At 48.4% G+C, this 16,611-nt stretch overlaps 1 protein-coding gene and 1 long non-coding RNA gene across 8 annotated transcripts in view; one reads left to right on the top strand and one right to left on the bottom strand.

Annotated features, from left to right (window-relative positions):
* The window catches only part of LOC140411079 (uncharacterized), a 108,604-nt gene that overhangs the window by 43,331 nt on the left and 48,662 nt on the right, over positions 1-16,611 (bottom strand). The window lies entirely within an intron of this gene.
* Positions 1-16,611, top strand: part of anapc1 (anaphase promoting complex subunit 1) — a 318,440-nt gene that overhangs the window by 269,229 nt on the left and 32,600 nt on the right. For all 7 annotated transcript variants that reach the window (XM_072500093.1, XM_072500089.1, XM_072500086.1 and 4 more), the window contains one exon: positions 15,143-15,220. In XM_072500093.1, coding sequence (XP_072356194.1) covers positions 15,143-15,220 — 78 coding nt within the window. The remainder of the gene's footprint in view (positions 1-15,142; positions 15,221-16,611) is intronic.

Raw genomic sequence — 16,611 nt, 5'->3', positions numbered from 1 at the left:
CACTGTTAATGTCCTCAAAACATTCCACTAAATTAGTTAGGCACGAACTGCCCTTTATGAACCCATGTTGCGTCTGCCCAATGGGACAATTTCCATCCAGATGCCTCGCTATTTCTTCCTTGGTGATAGATTCCAGCATCTTCCCTACTACCGAAGTTAAGCTCACTGGCCTATAATTACCCGCTTTCTGCCTACCTCCTTTTTTAAACAGTGGTGTCATGTTTGCTAATTCCCAATCTGCTGGGACCACCCCAGAGTCTAGTGAATTTTGGTAAATTATCACTAGTGCGTTTGCAATTTCCCTAGCCATCTCTTTTAGCACTCTGGGATGCATTCCATCAGGTCCAGGAGACTTGTCTACCTTTAGCCCCATTAGCTTGCCCATCACTACCTCCTTGGTGATAACAATCCTCTCAAGGTCCTCACCTGTCATAGCCTCATTTCCATCAGTCACTGGCATGTTATTTGTGTCTTCCACTGTGAAGACCGACCCAAAAAACCTGTTCAGTTCTTCAGCCATTTCCTCATCTCCCATTATTAAATCTCCCTTCTCATCCTCTAAAGGACCAATATTACCTCAGCCACTCTTTTTTGTTTTATATATCTGCAGAAACTTTTACTATCTGTTTTTATATTCTGAGCAAGTTTACTCTCATAATCTATCTTACTCCTCTTTATAGCTTTTTTAGTAGCTTTCTGTTGCCCCCTAAAAATTTCCCAGTCCTCTAGTCTCCCACTGATCTTTCCTACTTGATAAGTATGTACCGGTCAGACAGGGAGGAAGGCGTCGAGCGAGGGAACCGTGGTTTACCAAGGAAGTGGAATCTCTTGTTAAGAGGAAGAAGGAGGCCTATGTGAAGATGAAGTGTGAAGTTTCGGTTGGGGCGATGGATAATTACAAGGTAGCGAGGAAGGATCTAAAGAGAGAGCTAAGACGAGCAAGGAGGGGACATGAGAAGTATTTGGCAGGAAGGATCAAGGAAAACCCAAAAGCTTTCTATAGGTATGTCAGGAATAAGCGAATGACTAGGGAAAGAGTAGGACCAGTCAAGGACAGGGATGGAAAATTGTGTGTGGAGTCTGAAGAGATAGGCGAGATACTAAATGAATATTTTTCGTCAGTATTCACTCAGGAAAAAGATAATGTTGTGGAGGAGAATGCTGAGCCCCAGGCTAATAGAATAGATGGCATTGAGGTACGTAGGGAAGAGGTGTTGGCAATTCTGGACAGGCTGAAAATAGATAAGTCCCCGGGACCTGATGGGATTTATCCTAGGATTCTCTGGGAGGCCAGGGAAGAGATTGCTGGACCTTTGGCTTTGATTTTTATGTCATCCTTGGCTACAGGAATAGTGCCAGAGGACTGGAGGACAGCAAATGTGGTCCCTTTGTTCAAAAAGGGGAGCAGAGACAACCCCGGCAACTAAAGACCGGTGAACCTCACGTCTGTAGTGGGTAAAGTCTTGGAGGGGATTATAAGAGACAAGATTTATAATCATCTAGATAGGAATAATATGATCAGGGATAGTCAGCATGGCTTTGTGAAGGGTAGGTCATGCCTCACAAACCTTATTGAGTTCTTTGAGAAGGTGACTGAACAGGTAGACGAGGGTAGAGCAGTTGATGTGGTGTATATGGATTTCAGCAAAGCGTTTGATAAGGTTCCCCACGGTAGGCTATTGCAAAAAATACGGAGGCTGGGGATTGAGGGTGATTTAGAGATGTGGATCAGAAATTGGCTAGCTGAAAGAAGACAGAGGGTGGTGGTTGATGGGAAATGTTCAGAATGGAGTACAGTCACAAGTGGAGTACCACAAGGATCTGTTCTGGGGCCGTTGCTGTTTGTCATTTTTATCAATGACCTAGAGGAAGGCGCAGAAGGGTGGGTGAGTAAATTTGCAGACGATACTAAAGTCGGTGGTGTTGTCGATAGTGTGGAAGGATGTAGCAGGTTACAGAGGGATATAGATAAGCTGCAGAGCTGGGCTGAGAGGTGGCAAATGGAGTTTAATGTAGAGAAGTGTGAGGTGATTCACTTTGGAAGGAATAACAGGAATGCGGAATATTTGGCTAATGGTAAAGTTCTTGAAAGTGTGGATGAGCAGAGGGATCTAGGTGTCCATGTACATAGATCCCTGAAAGTTGCCACCCAGGTTGATAGGGTTGTGAAGAAGGCCTATGGAGTGTTGGCCTTTATTGGTAGAGGGATTGAGTTCCGGTGTCGGGAGGTCATGTTGCAGCTGTACAGAACTCTGGTACGGCCGCATTTGGAGCATTGCGTACAGTTCTGGTCACCGCATTATAGGAAGGACGTGGAGGCTTTGGAGCGGGTGCAGAGGAGATTTACCAGGATGTTGCCTGGTATGGAGGGAAAATCTTATGAGGAAAGGCTGATGAACTTGAGGTTGTTTTCGTTGGAGAGAAGAAGGTTAAGGGGAGACTTAATAGAGGCATACAAAATGATCAGGGTGTTGGATAGGGTGGACAGTGAGAGCCTTCTCCCGCGGATGGATATGGCTGGCACGAGGGGACATAACTTTAAACTGAGGGGTAATAGATATAGGACAGAGGTCAGAGGTAGGTTCTTTACGCAAAGAGTAGTGAGGCCGTGGAATGCCCTACCTGCTACAGTAGTGAACTCGCCAACATTGAGGGCATTTAAAAGTTTATTGGATAAACATATGGATGATAATGGCATAGTGTAGGTTAGATGGCTTTTGTTTTGGTGCAACATCGTGGGCCGAAGGGCCTGTACTGCGCTGTATTGTTCTATGTTCTATGTTCTACTTTGTATTTTTTTCCTTCAATTTGATACTCTCCCTTATTTCCTTAGATATCCACGGTCGATTTTTCCTCTTTTTACCGTCCTTCCTTTTTGTTGGTATAAACCTTTGCTGAGCACTGTGAAAAATCACTTGGAAGGTTCTCCACTGTTCCTCAACTGTTTCACCATAAAGTCTTTGCTCCCAGTCTACCTTAGCTAGTTCTTCTCTCATCCCATTGTAATCTCCTTTGTTTAAGCACAAAACACTAGTGCTTGATTTTACCTTCTCACCCTCCATCTGTATTTTAAATTCCACCATATTGTGATCGCTCCTTCCGAGAGGATCCCTAACTATGAGATCCTGAATCAATCCTGTCTCATTACACAGGACCAGATCTAGGACCGTTTGTTCCCTCGTAGATTCCATTACATACTGTTCTAGGAAACTATCGCGGATACATTCTATAAACTCCTCCTCAAGGCTGCCTTGACCGACCTGGTTAAACCAATCGACATGTAGATTAAAATCCCCCATGATAACTGCTGTACCATTTCAACATGCATCAGTTATTTCTTTGTTAATTGCCTACCCCACCATAATGTTACTATTTGGTGGCCTATAGATTACTTCTATCAGTGACTTTTTCACCTTACTATTCCTGATTTCCACCCAAATGGATTCAACCTTATCCTCCATAACACCGATGTCATCCCTTACTGTTGCCCGGATGTCATCCTTAAATAACAGAGCTACACCACCTCCCTTACCATCCACTCTGTCCTTCCGAATAGTTTGATACCCTCGGATATTTAACTCCCAGTCGTGACCATCCTTTAACCATGTTTCAGTAATGGCCACTAAATCATAGTCATTCACGGTGATTTGCGCCATCAACTCATTTACCTTATTCCGAATATTACAAGCATTCAGGTAAAATACACTTATGTTGGCTTTTTTACCTCTGTTCTGAATCTTTTTTTTTTAATAAATATTTTATTGAAAATTTTTGGTCAACCAACACAGTACATTGTGCATCCTTTACACAACATTATAACAATACAGATAATAATGACCTTTTTTATATAAACAAAAAACAACAAATAAATAAATATTAAATAACAAAAATGAAAACTAGCCCTAATTGGCAACTGCCTTGTCACAGGCTATACCCCCCCCCCCATCCCTCCCCCCCACCCCCCCCCCCCCCCAATCCCTCCCCCCCCCCCCCCCCCCAAGTCCTGGGCTGCTGCTGCTGCCTTCTTTTTTCCCCCATCTATCTTTCCGCAAGATATTCGACGAACGGTTGCCACCGCCTGGTGAACCCTTGAGCCGACCCCCTTAGGACGAACTTAATCCGCTCTAGCTTTATGAACCCCGCCATATCATTTATCCAGGTCTCCACCCCCGGGGGCTTGGCTTCTTTCCACATTAGCAATATCCTGCGCCGGGCTACTAGGGACGCAAAGGCCAAAACATCGGCCTCTCTCGCCTCCTGCACTCCCGGCTCTTGTGCAACCCCAAATATAGCCAACCCCCAGCTTGGTTCGACCCGGACTCCTACTACTTTTGAAAGCGCCTTTGTCACCCCCACCCAAAACCCCTGTAGTGCCGGGCATGACCAAAACATATGGGTATGATTCGCTGGGCTTCTCGAGCACCTCGCACACCTATCCTCCACCCCAAAAAATTTACTGAGCCGTGTTCCAGTCATATGTGCCCTGTGTAATACCTTAAACTGAATCAGGCTTAGCCTGGCGCACGAGGACGACGAGTTTACCCTGTTTAGGGCATCTGCCCACAGCCCCTCCTCGATCTCCTCCCCTAGCTCTTCTTCCCATTTCCCTTTTAGTTCGTCCACCATAGTCTCCCCTTCGTCCCTCATTTCCCTATATATATCCGACACTTTACCATCCCCCACCCATTTCTTTGAGATGACTCTGTCCTGCACCTCTTGTGTCGGGAGCTGCGGGAATTCCCTCACCTGTTGCCTCGCAAAAGCCCTCAATTGCATGTACCTGAATGCATTCCCTTGGGGCAACTCATATTTCTCGGTCAGCGCTCCCAGACTTGCGAACTTCCCGTCCACAAATAGATCTTTCAGTTGCGTTATTCCTGCTCTTTGCCACATTCCATATCCCCCATCCATTCCCCCCGGGGCAAACCTATGGTTGTTTCTTATCGGGGACCCCCCCAATGCTCCGGTCTTTCCCCTATGTCGTCTCCACTGTCCCCAAATCTTCAGTGTAGCTACCACCACCAGGCTCGTGGTGTAGTTCCTCGGTGAGAACGGCAATGGGGCTGTCACCATAGCCTGCAGGCTGGTCCCCCTACAGGACGCCCTCTCTAATCTCTTCCACGCCACTCCCTCCTCCTCTCCCATCCACTTACTCACCATTGAAATATTAGCGGCCCAATAATACTCACTTCGGCTCGGTAATGCCAGCCCCCCCCCTATCCCTACTACGCTGTAAGAATCCCTTCCTCACTCTCGGAGTCTTCCCGGCCCAAACAAAACCCATGATGCTCTTTTCTATCCTTTTAAAAAAAGCCTTCGTGATCACCACCGGGAGGCACTGAAACACAAAGAGGAATCTCGGGAGGACCACCATCTTAACCGCCTGCACCCTCCCTGCCATTGACAGTGCTACCATATCCCATCTCTTGAAATCTTCCTCCATCTGTTCCACCAACCGCGTTAAATTTAGCCTGTGCAATGTGCCCCAATTCTTAGCTATCTGGATCCCCAGGTAACGAAAGTCTCTTGTTACCTTCCTCAACGGTAGGTCTTCTATTTCTCAACTCTGCTCCCCTGGATGCACCACAAACAGCTCACTCTTCCCCATGTTCAATTTATACCCTGAAAAACCCCCAAACTCCCCAAGTATCCGCATTATTTCTGGCATCCCCTCCGCCGGATCCGCCACATATAGTAGCAGATCATCCGCATATAAAGATACCCGGTGTTCTTCTCCTCCCCTAAGTATTCCCCTCCATCTCTTGGAACCTCTCAGCGCTATCGCCAGGGGCTCAATCGCCAGTGCAAACAGTAATGGGGACAGAGGACATCCCTGCCTTGTCCCTCTATGGAGCCGAAAATATGCCGATCCCCGTCCATTCGTGACCACACTCGCCACTGGGGCCCTATACAACAGCTGCACCCATCTAACATACCCCTCTCCAAAACCAAATCTCCTCAACACCTCCCACAGATAATCCCATTCCATTCTATCAAATGCTTTCTCGGCATCCATCGCCACTACTATCTCCGTTTCCCCCTCTGGTGGGGCCATCATCATTACCCCTAACAGCCTCCGTATATTCGTGTTCAGCTGTCTCCCCTTCACAAACCCAGTTTGGTCCTCGTGAACCACCCCGGGACACATTCCTCTATTCTCATTGCCATTACCTTGGCCAGGACCTTGGCATCCACATTTAGGAGGGAAATTGGTCTGTAGGACCCGCATTGTAGCGGATCCTTTTCCTTCTTTAAGAGAAGCGATATCGTTGCTTCAGACATAGTCGGGGGCAGTTGTCCCCTTTCCTTTGCCTCGTTAAAGGTCCTCGTCAGTACCGGGGCGAGCAAGTCCAAATACTTTCTGTAAAATTCAACTGGGAATCCGTCCGGTTCCGGGGCCTTTCCCGTCTGCATGTTCCTAATTCCTTTCACCACTTCTTCTACCGTGATCTGTGCTCCCAGTCCCACCCTTTCCTGCTCTTTCACCTTGGGAATTTCCAGCCGATCCAAAAAATCCATCATTCTCTCCCTCCCATCCGGGGGTTGAGCTTCATACAATTTTTTATAAAATGTCTTGAACACCTCATTCACTCTCTCCGCCCCCCGCTCCATCTCTCCTTCCTCATCCCTCACTCCCCCTATTTCCCTCGCTGCTCCCCTTTTCCTCAATTGGTGTGCCAGCAATCTGCTCGCCTTCTCCCCATATTCATACTGTACACCCTGCGCCTTCCTCCATTGTGCCTCTGCAGTGCCTGTAGTCAGCAAGTCAAATTCCACATGCAGCCTTTGCCTTTCCCTGTACAGTCCCTCCTCCGGTGCTTCCGCATATTGTCTGTCCACCCTCAAAAGTTCTTGCAGCAACCGCTCCCGTTCCTTACTCTCCTGCTTCCCTTTATGTGCCCTTATTGATATCAGCTCCCCCCTAACCACCGCCTTCAACGCCTCCCAGACCACTCCCACCTGAACCTCCCCATTGTCATTGAGTTCCAAGTACTTTTCAATACATCCCCTCACCCTTAGGCACATCCCCTCATCCGCCATTAGTCCCATGTCCATTCTCCAGGGTGGGCGCCCTCCTGTTTCCTCCCCTATCTCCAAGTCTACCCAGTGTGGGGCATGATCCGAAATGGCTATAGCCGTATATTCCGTTCCCCTCACCTTCGGGATCAATGCCCTACCCAACACAAAAAGGTCTATGCGCGAATAGACTTGATGAACATAGGAGAAAAACGAGAACTCCTTACTCCTAGGTCTACTGAATCTCCACGGGTCCACACCTCCCATCTGCTCCATAAAATCCTTAAGCACCTTGGCTGCTGCCGGCCTCCTACCAGTCCTGGACTTCGACCTATCCAGCCTTGGTTCCAACACCGTGTTAAAGTCTCCCCCCATTATCAGCTTTCCCATCTCTAGGTCCGGGATGCGTCCTAGCATTCGCCTCATAAAGTTGGCATCATCCCAGTTCGGGGCATACACGTTTACCAATACCACCATCTCTCCCTGTAATTTGCCACTCACCATCACGTATCTGCCCCCGTTATCCACCACTATAGTCTTTGCCTCGAACATTACCCGCTTCCCCACTAATATAGCCACCCCCCTGTTTTTCGCATCCAGCCCCGAATGGAACACCTGCCCCACCCATCCTTTACGCAGCCTAACCTGGTCTATCAGTTTCAGGTGCGTTTCCTGTAACATAACCACATCTGCTTTAAGTTTCTTAAGGTGTGCGAGTACTCGTGCCCTCTTTATCGGCCCGTTGAGCCCTCTCACGTTCCACGTGATCAGCCGAGTTGGGGGGCTTCCCACCCCCGTCCCTTGCCGGTTAGCCATCATCTTTTTCCAGCTTCTCACCCAGTTCCCACGCAGCTGTATCTCCCCCAGGCGGTGCCCCCCCGCCCATCCTCTCCCGTACCCACTCCCCCCTTTCCCCAGCAGCAGCAACCCAGTAATTCCCCCCTCCCACCCCCCCCGCTAGACCCCCCGCTAGCGTAATTACTCCCCCCATGTTGCTCCCAGAAGTCAGCAAACTCTGGCTGACCTCGGCTTCCCCCCGTGACCACGGCTCGCACCGTGCGACGCCCCCTCCTTCCTGCTTCTCTATTCCCGCCATAATTATCATAGCGCGGGAACCAAGCCCGCGCCTCTCCCTCGGCCCCGCCTCCCATGGCCAACGCCCCATCTCCTCTCCCTCCCCACCTCCCCCATCACCACCTGTGGGAGAAAGAAAAGTTACCATACCGCAGGATTAGAACATAAAACCCCTCTTCGCCCCCCCCCCCCCCCCCATCGCCCCACCACTTTGTCCAAACGTTCTTTTTCATAATCCACTCATTCCAGTTTTTCTTCTACAATAAAAGTCCACGCTTCATCCGCCGTCTCAAAGTAGTGGTGCCTCCCTTGATATGTGACCCACAGTCTTGCCGGTTGCAGCATTCCAAATTTTATCTTCCTTTTGTGAAGTACCGCCTTGGCCCGATTAAAGCTCGCCCTCCTTCTCGCCACCTCCGCACTCCAGTCTTGATAAACGCGGATCACCGCGTTCTCCCATTTACTACACCGAGTTTTCTTCGCCCATCTAAGGACCATTTCTCTATCCTTAAAACGGAGGAATCTCACCACTATGGCTCTGGGAGTTTCTCCTGCTCTCGGTCCTCGCGCCATCACTCGGTATGCTCCCTCCACCTCCAACGGACCCGTCGGGGCCTCCACTCCCATTAACGAATGCAGCATCGTGCTCACATATGCCCCGACGTCCGCCCCCTCCACACCTTCAGGAAGGCCAAGAATCCTCAGGTTGTTCCTCCTTGCGTTGTTTTCCAGTGCCTCCAACCTCTCCACACATCGTTTCTGGTGTGCCTCCTGTATCTCCGACTTCACCACCAGGCCCTGTATATCGTTCTCATTCTCGGCTGCTTTCGCCTTCACGACCCGAAGCTCCTGCTCCTGGGTCTTTTGTTCCTCCTTTAGCCCATCGATCGCCTGTAGTATCGGGGCCAACAACTCTTTCTTCATTTCCTTTTTTATCTCCTCCACGCAGCATTTCAAAAACTCTTGTTGTTCAGGGCCCCATATGAAACTGCCACCTTCCGACGCCATCTTGGTTTTTGCTTGCCTTCCCCGCCGTCGTTCCAAAGGATCCGCTGCAATCCGGCCACTTTCCTCTCCTTTTTCCATCCGTGTCCAGGGGGAACACCCTCCTGGTTTACCGCACGGTGTTTTTAGCCGTTAAAATTGCCGTTGGGGCTCCTATCAAGAGCCCAAAAGTCCGTTTCACAGGGAGCTGCCGAAACGTGTGACTCAGCTGGTCATCACCGCACCCGGAAGTCTCTGTTCTGAATCTTAACACCTCGATCAGTAACCTCTCCTAAGTTATATTTCCTCTTAACCTTTCTCCTAATTTTCCTTGTCGTTGAACCCATATCTTCATGTAACAACCTGCCGCGTCGCTTACCATTAATGTTTTCACTTCCCGTTTTATTCCTTTTAGTATTCCTGGTCCTATTCACTGAGCTCCCCTCAGTCACTGTACCTTGTACTGTCGCCCTTTTTGATTTTTGACTATGGCTTCTCTGCCTTACACTTTCCCCCTTACTGCCTTTTGTTTCTGTCCCTGTTTTACTACCTTCCAACTTCCTGCATCGGTTCCCATCCCCCTGCGACATTAGTTTAAACTCTCCTGAACAGCTCTGGCAAACAACCCCCCCCCCCCCCAGGACATTGGTTCCAGTCCTGCCCAGGTGCAGACCGTCTGGTTTGTACTGGTCCCACCTCCCCCAGAACCGGTTCCAATGTCCCAGGAATTTGAATCCCTCCCTCTTGCACCATCTCTCGAGCCACGCATTCATCCTCTCTATCCTGACATTCCTACTCTGACTAGCTCGTGGCACTGGTAGCAATCCTGAGATTACTACCTTTGAGGTCCTAGTTTCTAGTTCAACTCCTAACTCCCTAAATTCAGCTTGTAGGACCTCGTCCCGTTTTTTACCTATATTGTTGGTGCCTATGTGCACCACGGCAGCTGGCTGCCCCCCCCCCCCCCAAATGTCCTGCAGCCGCTCCGAGACATCCTTGACCCTTGCACCAGGGTGGCAACATACTCTTGCTCTGTCTTTTGGTCACCCATTTTCTATCTCCCTCAGTACCTTTCACCTGCGGTGTGACCAACTCACTAAACGTGCTATCCACGACGTCCTCAGCATCGCGGATGCTCCAAGGTGAGTCCATCCGCACTCCAGAGCCATCAAGTGGTCTAACAGGAGCTGCAACTGGACACACTTCTTGCACGTGAGGCAGCCAGGGACAGTGGACGTGTCCCTGAGCTCCCACATCGCACAAGAGGAGCATGACACGGGTCTGAGATCTCCTGCCATGTCTTAAACCTTCGGTTAACTTCAGCAATTACAATTCCCTTCCCCCCCCCCCCCAATTAAATAAATAAATAAACAACGAAGAAAAAAATAAATCAATATACCAATGAAAAGAAACAGAAACACTACTTACCAGTCACTTACCAGGGATAAAAAGCACTTCCTCCCCACCCAGCTTCGAATTCCCACCTAGATTCAAATTCCCAAACTCACTCTTGGTTCTGTCTCTCTCTGGCTGTCTTCTCTGGCTCACTGGGAGAACTCACTGGGAGTGAGTTTACAAGTTGCTCTTTTTAAATTGTCCTGAATTGACTCCCCTCCCCCACCTGCTTTTAGATCAAGATAGATTTAAGTGACTGACACTTAACTGCCAACCAGTTGTGAGTGGGTGGGGCAGCCCTTGTTAACCTACACTGCACAATTCTAGCTTAATTTAAATTAAGTTAAACTCCTGAAATTTAAAAGGAGCTGCCTTACTGATTTAATTCCATTCCCACCTAGATTCAAATTCCCAAACTCACTCTTGGTTCTGTCTCACTCTGGCTGTGTCTTCTCTGGCTCACTGGGCGCTAAAGATGAAACAAAGATAAATAGGAAAGTACGGTTGTGAAGAGGTTGTACGGTTGAAGACGGAAATAGATGGAGTGAGTGGGTAAAAATCTGGCAGCTGCAGTTTCATGTGGGAAAATGTGAAGTTCACTTTGGCATGAAGAATAAAAATGCGAAGTATTAAACATAGAACGACTGCAAAATTCTGAGGTGCAGAGGGATCTAGGTGTTCAAGTGCTTGAGTCACTATGCAGGTGCAGCAAGTAATTAAGAAGGCTAATGGAATGCTATCCCAAATTGAGTATTTCACTTTGGCCTTTACTGAGAAAGATATTGGGGAGGAGGTGCATCCTGAAGTGGTTGAAATGAGCGATATTATGATGGATAAAAGGGACCTTTTTAGGCAAGTTAGTTAAACTAAGAGAAGGGCAATGTGCCAATTTGAGAGGAATTGAATGTAAAAATATGTTATGCTTCACGTATATAGGGCATTGGTGAAATACAGTTCGAATACTGTGCACAGATTTTGCCTCCTTATTTGAGGGAAGATGTAAGTGCGGTTGGAAGCATTTCAGAGGTGGTTTACTGATTCATACCTAGAATGAGATGGTTGTCAGAAGGAAAGGTTGGACACTGTGTTTGTTTCCATTGAAGTTGAGAATAATGAGGGGTGACTTAATTGAAGTATGTAAATTCCTGAACAGTTTTTTCAAGGCGAACATGGGAAGGGTGTCTCCTCTTGTGGGTGAGACCAGAATGAGGGGGCACTTGTTTAAAATGAGGGGTCACCCTTTTAGGACGCCGATGAGAAGAATATTTTTCGCGCAGACGGTTGTACGGCTTTGGAGCGCTCTGCCTTAGAAGGCAATGGAGCTAAAGGTAGAGGGAGCTAAATCCTTGTTGGGCAAGGGAATCAAAGATTGCGGGGCGAGATGGGAAGGTGGGATTTGGACGCAAATCGTCCATGACCTTATTGAATGACAGAGCAGGCTCGAGGGGTCGAATGGCCTACTTCCGCTCCTATTTCGAATGTTAGTGAGAATGCAGAACTATACTTTGAAATGTGAACTATAAGGATATTGTCTTTTATTCCTGTTAATGTCCAGTGATAGATTTGTGCTTACATTTCAGCATAAAGTGAAGTTGCAAATTTTGAATTATCTTCCCCATGATGAAGCAAAGTTGCTGATATCATCCTGGTGGTTAAATAAATTTCAACACTGACACAGGACTTGTTTTCAGGTTCCTCTATGGCTTTTCCCCTCACTATCTCTCTAATCTCCTCCAGCCTGACAATCCTCTGATATCTGCACTAATCCAATTCTGCCATCTTGCGTATCCCCAATTTTAATTTCTTTACCATGATTGATGTGGCTTTTAATGATTCATTTCGCTGGGGAAGCAGTTATAGTTTGATGTCAGATTGAACAGTCCACTGCAGTTCGCCTATCACCGCAACCGGTCCACAGCATATGCTAAGCCCCCGAGTGTAGAGATCTGGGTTAGTGACATGGCTGGGTTTCTCAGTCTCGAGAAAATAAAGTTTGCCTTAAGAGGGTCAATGTTAGGGTTCTCCCGGAGGTGGAAGCCGTTCGTCGACTTTCTCGGGGAAAATCGGGCGGATTGTTATTGCATGGTTGAGGTGTGTGAAGATTGGGCTGTGGGGGAATGTTTATTTTACCATGTTGATGTCATTGTTTTTGTTACTGTTATAAAAATGTTCAAATACCTTGATAAAATAGTATTTTTTAAAAAAAATATTTCGCTTCTGGAGCAAACCGCCACATCTTTCCTGACCCGTCCTCGAGCAGCTGAGGGCTGTCCAGACTATCGGTGGAAGGTTTAAACCTGGTGCTTCGCCACTAGAGTCAACCAGGCTGTGGTTGGTGATTGCAGGAGATGCACCATGGAGAGGTGGAAATGCCAACTGTTTGTCGGTTGTGAAGTATATTTTAGTAGAGTCTACAGGATTCAGATGTGTCTTGGTTTTTTTTTGACATCCTGTGACAATGAGAGTGCTTTGTTAGCTGTCAGCTGGTGGGGTTCTTTGAGTATATTTTCCCTGCAGACATCAGTGGGCTGAAAACATGCTTGCACAAGAAACCATTCAAGCTGTGTTGGTCTCACTATCCCCAAAATAATCCTCATGGCTCCGTCTACCACTTCTGTGTGGCGGCTCCTGAGCCAGGTTAAGCAGCAGTATTCTGTCTTCTGTTGGGGAGACCACGGGGGGTGAATAAGTGCACGCAAACTGCTGCCCAAGGTGGTACCCACCAGTTTCCATATGAGATGTACTCTCGTCTTGACCTTGGCACCAGTGTGCTGGAGATGTTGCTGATGGGTAAATGTGCGGTTAAGAGTGTTGGCAAGGTTTCCCCCTACGTTATCGCAGGCTTCGATACGCTTACTTCTGAAGAAGGATAAGGACACGGAACAGTGTGGGTCTTATCGCCCGATCTCACTGCTAAATGTGGACGGCAAACTCCTGGCAAAGATATTGGCTTTGCAGATCGAGGACTGTGTACCAGGGGTGATGGAGTTTGTAAAGGGGAGGCATTTGTCGGCAAACGTTAGCTGCTTGTTAAATGTGATTGTGATGCCTCCGGTGGGACAGGAGGTGGAGGTGACAGTCTCTATGGATGCAGAGAAAGCCTTTGATTGGGTATAATGAGAATACCTGTGGGAAGTACGGGGTTGGTTCAGGCAGGCGTTGGTGGATTGGGTCCGGTTGCTACATAGGGCGCCGGTAGAAAGTGTGAGGACAATTCGGGTGAGCTCGGGGTATTCTGGACTGCATCATGAGATAAGGCAGGGATGGTCACTCTCCCCATTGCTTTTTGCCCCGGCAATAGAGCCATTGGGAATGGCGCTGAGAGCGTTGAGGAGTTGGAAAGGGATAGTGCAGCGGTGGGTGGGGCATAGAGTTTTGCTAAACGCGGACAATCTGTTACTCTACATTTTGGACCCGTTGGGTGGCATTAGGGGGATCACGAACATCTCTGAGGAGTTTGGCTGGTTTCCGGGTATAAATTAAACATGGGGAAGAGTGAGGTTCTCCCGATTCAAGCAAGGGGAGGGGAGGCTGGGCGAGCTGCCTTCAAAGTTGTGGGGATTTAGATACTTTAGATACTTAGGCATTCAGGTGGCGCGAGGATGGGAACATGAAATGAAATGAAAATGAAAATCGCTTATTGTCACAAGTAGGCTTCAAATGAAGTTACTGTGAAAAGCCCCTAGTCTCCACATTCCGGCGCCTGTTCGGGGAGGCTGTTACGGGAATCGAACCGTGCTGCTGGCCTGCCTTGGTCCGCTTTCAAAGCCAGCGATTTAGCCCTGTGCTAAGCAGCACAAATTGAACCTGGCGCAGTTGGTAGAGCGGATGACGGGGGATTTTAAGAGGTGGGACCTGCTCCCGCTATCGCTGGCAGGGTGGGTGCAAACCGTGAAAATGACGGTGCTTCTGAGGCTCCTATTTATTTTTCAGAACCTTCCGATTTTTATCCCAAAGGCCTTTTTTTAGGAAAGTTAATGTCCTGATTTTGGGGTTTGTTTGGACGGGGAAATCCCCCCGGATAAGGAAGGTGCTGCTGAAGGTGGAGTGGGGATGCTGGGGGCTTGGGCTGGCCTTGCCAAACATATTGAACTATTACTGGGCAGCAGATATAGCCTTGGTTTATGGAGGTGGTGGTAATGGAAGAGGGATCCGTGTGGGACCGGATGGAGGCAGCCTCTTGTCAGGACACTAGCTTCGGGTCACTGTTGACAGTGCCTCTGCCGTTCTCGCCGGTCAGGTTCTCCACAAGCCCGGTGGTCAGGGGTTTCATTTTTTGCTGTGTTCTTCCAGGAGCCACTCACTGTCTGGGCTCCAGCAGAGGATGAAGGCTTTTGCTGAAGCTTCAGCTGCCAAGGCAATGGGGCTGGAGAATTTCCTCCATAAACCTCTTCACTTCTCAAACTCTCTTTCTTCCTTTCGGACAGGCCTTCAAACTTATCTCTTTGACCAAACTTTTGGGTCTTTTGCCCTGACATCTCCTTTAAGTGCCTATTTGACTTTGGTATGAATGTTATTTGACGATGCCCTGACCATTTGTGTTAAAAGTGCAGCATAAATATTATTTTATTATAGATTGTTATTGTTGAAATGAAGGCAAAAAATGAGTATTATTAAAAACTTGTCAATTGGATATTTCAAAGAAAGATTATTATCTTTGTTTTTAATGTAGGCTTCTCAATGGTGTGAGGAAATGCCAGTAAACCTCATGGCGCCAAGCCTTCTTCCTGAATTACATTTACTGAAAGAGGTAAAGTAGACCTTCCTTTGTTGGTCAGATCAACATACAAATTTCCAATATGGCACCTAAACATAGGAAACCGGAGAAGGAGGAGGTTCTTCGGACCTGTTCCGCCTTTCATCATGATCATCTAACCAATAACCTGTTCCCACATTCCCTTCAACCTTTGATCCCTTTAGCCCCAAGTGCTCTATCGAATTCCTTCTTAAAATCATACAGGCCCCCCCCCCCCCCCCCCCACCCCCCCGCCGCCACCATCGGGAACGCTCTTAGTGCCTGCAACACTTTGATACTCTCTTCGATGTGGTCAATGTTTGACTCCCTATTATAGGTTTCCTGGGGATGTATCCCTCATTAAGGGCTCCTGCGGGCGGGGGGGGGGGGGGAGTTGCTGGTTGGGTCACCCCAGTAATTGGGGGAAGTAGGGGTACAACCAGGCAATCTGGGGGGGGGGGGCTTTTTGGGTGGGGGGGGGATGTGGGTTTGAGCTGATTTGCAGTGCGAGAGGGGTGTGGACGGACACAGGACTTTGCTATCAGGCTGCCTGCTGAAAATGGAGGCCTAATAACAGTCTTCCCTCTGGAATCGCTCGTGTTCCACACCATGCATAAATTTGCATGGCAAAGGATACGGAATTGCATCCCAATTTGCTCTCCCAGGGCGATCGGAAACGGGTGCATTTCTCCTCCGACGGGAGAACATAGTCTCCCAAACAGAGAATCCACCCACAATGTTGTTTTTTAAACGTATTTTATTACAAACATGTATCAAAGCAAGTTACAGCGAATAAACAAACCGTGAAACACACTTCCTTTCCCAACAATCAGCGATTATAGCCTGTACAGATTTTGCCCCTTTTTCACCCTCCCCAACCCCCTGCGAAGAACAGCTCCTCAAACACGGTCACAAACATAGAACAGACAGTGCAGAAGGAGGCCATTCGGCCCATCGAGTCTGCACCGACCCACTTAAGCCCTCACTTCCACCCTATCCCCATAACCCAATAACCCCTCCTAACCTTTTTAGACACTAAGGGCAATTTATCATGGCCAATCCACCTAACCTGCATGTCTTTTGCCTGTGGGAGGAATCCCACGCAGACACGGATAGAACGTGCTGACTCCGCACAGACAGTGACCCAGCGGGGAACCAAACCTGGGACCCTGGTGCTGTGCCCCCACCTTTTCTCAACCCCCACCCCCCCGCTGAGCTCCTGAACTCGTTGCACACCGTACTCCAGTCGTGGCCTCGCCAAGACCCTGTAAAAACTGCATCAAGTCATCCATGCTCCTGTACTCTAATCCTCTCACTATGAAGGCCAACACACCATTTGCCTTCTTTACCGCGTGCTGCACCTGCTTTTCTTCAGCAACTGGTGTACTCGGACACCCAGATCACAT

Source organism: Scyliorhinus torazame, chromosome 4, assembly GCF_047496885.1.
Source record: "Scyliorhinus torazame isolate Kashiwa2021f chromosome 4, sScyTor2.1, whole genome shotgun sequence".
Classification (NCBI taxonomy): Eukaryota; Metazoa; Chordata; class Chondrichthyes; order Carcharhiniformes; family Scyliorhinidae; genus Scyliorhinus; species Scyliorhinus torazame.
This window is presented reverse-complemented; position numbering and strand designations above follow the sequence as displayed.